At 45.3% G+C, this 4,766-nt stretch overlaps 1 protein-coding gene across 1 annotated transcript; it reads left to right on the top strand.

Annotated features, from left to right (window-relative positions):
* The first annotated feature begins 425 nt into the window (after positions 1 to 425).
* Positions 426 to 1,134, top strand: LOC123108405 (flowering-promoting factor 1-like protein 5). The gene has a single exon (XM_044530200.1). The coding sequence runs from the start codon at positions 451 to 453 to the stop codon at positions 781 to 783; it is 333 nt and encodes a 110-aa protein (XP_044386135.1). The 5' UTR covers positions 426 to 450; the 3' UTR covers positions 784 to 1,134.
* The last annotated feature ends 3,632 nt before the right edge of the window (positions 1,135 to 4,766 follow it).

Here is a 4,766-nt window from a genome sequence, read left to right as displayed (position 1 = left end):
AACAGCGGCGACGGCGGCGGCGGCAAGATGGACAAGTGACAAGATGAGACAGAGAGCGACGAGGCAAAGAGGCGGCAGATACATGCACTTGCGTCTTGCGATTGCGAGCATGTCGTCCAACTCCAACGCATGTGCGCAAGTACAGAGCACCGGCTCCGGAACGGCAGTGCACGAGACAACACTCTGCTGCGTCGGGAGATACTCACGTAACGTCGGCCTCCACTTTCGCCCGACGAACATTCTTTTCCGACTGAAAAGACGGGAGAGGCTAAAACCAGCCGCAACTATTCCCAAAGAGGAGCACCCGAATAGGCAAATCATCGAGAATCTCGACCCTAGAATCTAGATGGTGCACTTGTCTACCGCGCGCGCAACGCTGGCCTATATATATGCACCACCCCTGCTGATCGATAGCGTGCGCACATCTCAGCCAGCTAGAGAAGGGCCGGGATGTCTGGTTCGGGCTCGGGCTCCGGCGTGTGGGTGTTCAAGAACGGCGTGATGCAGCTGCAGCCGGAGCAGCTGGCGGCGGGCCGGAAGGCGCTGCTCTACGTGCCCACCGGCGAGAGGATGACCACGCTGGAGCTGCTGGAGCGGCGCCTCGGCGCGCACGGCTGGGAGCGCTACTACGAGAACCGCGACATCGTGCAGCTCCACCGCCGCGACGGCGGCATCGACCTCATCTCGCTCCCGCGGGACTTCACCAAGTTCCGCTCCACCCACATGTACGACGTTGTCCTCAAGAACCGCGACAGCTTCAAGGTCGTCGACGTCCCAAGTTAACTGACCTACTCCACTCCGTCATCAACGTCGCCTTTGATCTTTTATCCGACTACTATGTGTGTGCTATACTCCCCCTAAGTGCTTTTGCATTTGCTTAAGGCGTGAAATCAGGGCGGAACGCATCAAGGCATGCATGCATGCATTGCGTGTGCACCGTAGTAAATTGTAATCGTACGTGTGTGTATGGTTTGTGTGGGCCTGAAGTGTGACAGCCTTTGTTAGCTAGCTGTTGCACATTTGCTGGTCATATTCACACAGCCATATACTAAAATCCATCCGGTTTTACTTGTACCCTCATTTTAAACTATATTTTGACCATGACTTAAGCTAATAAAATATAAATTATACATAGCAAAAGTAATATCACTGAACACTTTGAACGAGTCAAACAATATAACTTTTTATGACATGTATTAACATTTTTGTGGCCAAATATGTGGTCAAATTTTGACCCAAAATATGGTGAGACTAACAAACCCGGACGCAGACAGTATTTATTAGAGTTCAAAAGTATATCAATCTTCAACATTAAAGTATGACAAAAAATTATAACAAGTCATAACTGATACAAATAAGGATATATGCCTACATACATAGCCTATTGTTGGACCGTCATTCAAACCGGATGTACGTATCCCCTGCTACCACATATCATACTTTTGCTGATCATGTGTCCGCCTATTTGCATATACGTTGATCAAATTGTTAATTAATGGTTAATTATCTCTAACTATATCTATGTTTATGCAATGCGGATTAAATAGTTATTCAATTCTTTTGCACATATTGGTTTGCCACTAATTTTCTCGGCATGTCCCGCTTTTGATTTCCATTGCACGCGGCTGGACCCCGACCGTGGCATTGCGGTTCTGCTAAGATCGTTTAAGGGTATGATATACTACTACCACTTCAAAAAAAGTACAATACATAAGTATGATGTTAGAGCAATCCTATCAGAGTAGACGAAATGGTTCAATTGTTATAAGAATCGTCAATATGATTATTTTGATCCAAAATTACACTTCAATAGAGTCGTTGTATACCTCTGGATCGGCATAATTTATGCAAGGCGCTCCATATCAAGCCCGTGAGCCTTCATATTTGGAGGCCATACGTGAGATTAGTTTGGAGGGTGCGCCATCCGCCAACAACTCATGTGGGAGAAAAGTTTTACCTCCTGCTCATCCTTCTGTGAGGCCCACCTCCTCTCACCGCCAATGCCGTAGACATCCCACCTCCTCCATGGCACCGGGAAGCGAGCCAACTAATGGCGAACCCCACGTGCCCAACTGGCTCGTGTCACTTCCCGCCATGTTTTACCATCATCCCCCAACATAAAAAAGTTGTCATTCTTTCTCTTCACCCCACCATCCTTGCCTCACAAAGCTCCTCTTTCTCTCCATTTTCACCATCCCGATTGCCACTCGGCAGGACTGGGTTCGTCTCTCGCAGGAAAAGCAACAACTTGTCGATGAGGAGGAAGCAGTGATGGAAACCGCTGAAATCATTGAGGAGGAGGAGTGGATTGACGTGACACGGAGGAGGCCTTAAAAGAGGATCCCGCCCTCCACAATGAGTGGCCGGATTCTAATCCCCAAACGCACACCATTGTTTGGTATGTCAAGCATGGCTACGAGCAGACCCTGTATGGGTAGGAGAGGTCTCGCCCACACAATTCCTCATATCCAAAACCACGTGCTCGCAATCGCCTCAATGTTAAGGAGGAACGGGATGAGCGCTACACCGTCTACGTGTCTCGGTCACCCACCCAGGTGAAAAAATTGCGTAGACCGTTGCTGGGCAGAGGCTATCGCTCGAAATGAACATCATCGTATGGCTCCAATACAAGGAAGCACATGCGGATTTCGCATTGGATCCAATGCGCGTCAGATGGCACCAACTCAATGCCAAGATGGCTTGATTTGAGGAGACGAATCGTGCAATATTGGGGGTTGTCACCCTTGAAAAAGCGTGTCCAACCTCCACCTCACGGGGTAGGAATGAGACCAAGAAGAGGCCGTCGGACCATCACACCGTTAGGCATAGAGGACAAATGGACTCATCACATATGCATGTGCCGCGTGTACTGCATTCATCATCGTCGTGGTGGGAGAAACTAGTGCTTCTTCCAAGACGTAAAAAGCCATCATCTTATTATATGAAAAATGCGAAAATCCATCTTTGCACCCGAGCTCATCTGCACCCGCGCTGACCAAAAAAATCAAAATAATTACTAGAAAAATTAAAAAAATTCCAATTTTTTTGTGCGGTAGAAAATTTGATGCGCGAGGCCATCTTCAATTTTCAAATCATTTGTACATATGAGGAGCTCTCAGAAAAAAGATAAATTGGGGGTCTGAAAAAATATTTACTGTTCACTTACTGTTTCAGCCCGGTTTGTCTTTTTTACTGAGAGCTGCTCAGAGGTCCAAATGACTTAAAATTTTGAGCGAGCCTCATGCATCAAATTGTCTACCGCACAATTTTTTTTTTTGAATTTTTGTTGAATTATGTATGAATTTTTTTCTAATCAGGTATAGATGAGTCTGGGCACCGAAACGTCCTACTCATGAAAATGTCACTACTCAACTTTTATACCCCTATGTAACAACTTTGTAATGCAATGTTATCTCAAATTGAATGTTTGATTATTGAGTTGATGCAATAAGAAAATGATATGAGGGTCGCATTATGGTAGCCCTCATATTATTACGGAGCGTGGTCCATATCCAACATGACGCTCACACATATGGCAACTTTACTAGAGGTGCGTGTAGATAAATTCAACGAAGTGGATGATGCACGGTTCGAGCTCGAACCGAACTATCCATGCTCACCTCCCATATGGTAGCTAGCTGGAGCTCTCGATCTTCCCGTGTTCGCTCGTGTCTTTTCTTCCAGATGCTCCACCAAAATCCGTCACGTCATCCACTTTGGAATTCGTCTCCGATCATGATATATACGAACTGTTCCCTGCAAGGAATAGTGCATCTTTACCGAGTGGGATTATTGCAAAAAGAAAGCATAAAGTCTTGGCCAAGGAACATATTCTTAGTTCTTGCCGATGGCTACTCTTTGCCATTCCTGTCGAAATATCCCTGCTCAATTTTATTTCTCTCTCTTGATTTCGAATCGTGGCGTTTTAGTCGTTTTAATATTTAGACAGTATATTAGTTGCATGTGAATATTAGGTATGCTATTATTTGTGTGTTAATTTTATAATTAGTGCAATATTTGGTATGATATTAATTGCATATTAAACACGTTGAACACTCACCATTGTAGCAGCCTAGGTCATTGGATTAACCTAGTTTGCTGGCCGAGATCAGTTGAATCTGTCTCTTTGGGTCTTTTTATATTGGTATAGATATAGATATAGATATAGACATAAATATAGATTATGGCACGTCGCTCAATATCGAATCTCAAATGCTTCCAAGAACACATCATGATTGATTTGTCAACATTGTGGCGCACGACACGTATGATCAAGATGCAATTTCATGCATGTCTAATTCGATTATCTACCATGAGGAACCTGATCATAATAGACAGTGGTAGAGGATGGGCAAAATTTAAGTGGGGCAGCTTCGTCATCAGCAATGCCGCTTCGCCGTCTTCCACCCTGTCGAATATTGTGTACGAGTTGGATTACGTTTGAACTTAATGTTATAGTGTGGATAGAATACTTATAGTGTTGGAGTCGGACATATTATACCCTTGACCTCTTTTATATGAGGAGGCGCCCCACATTATAACCAATGATGGCTAGATAGTGACAAGCGCGTAAGGGGGAGCCGGCGCCCGGATGGCCGGTGTTGCGGTACCTCGGGAGGGAGTGCCCGTAGGCATTGCCCCGAGAGTAGGCGAGTAGGCAAGTTCGTCAAATCTCGTTAATAAATTTCAATGTTGTTATTATACTGTGATTGCTTGTTTTTTGATAGATCGACCGCGTATCTCGAATTTATTCTAACACACCCTAC

This window comes from Triticum aestivum, chromosome 5A, assembly GCF_018294505.1.
Source record: "Triticum aestivum cultivar Chinese Spring chromosome 5A, IWGSC CS RefSeq v2.1, whole genome shotgun sequence".
NCBI lineage: Eukaryota > Viridiplantae > Streptophyta > Magnoliopsida > Poales > Poaceae > Triticum > Triticum aestivum.
Note: the sequence above shows the minus strand (reverse complement) of the source record. Positions and strands in the feature narration are given on the sequence as shown.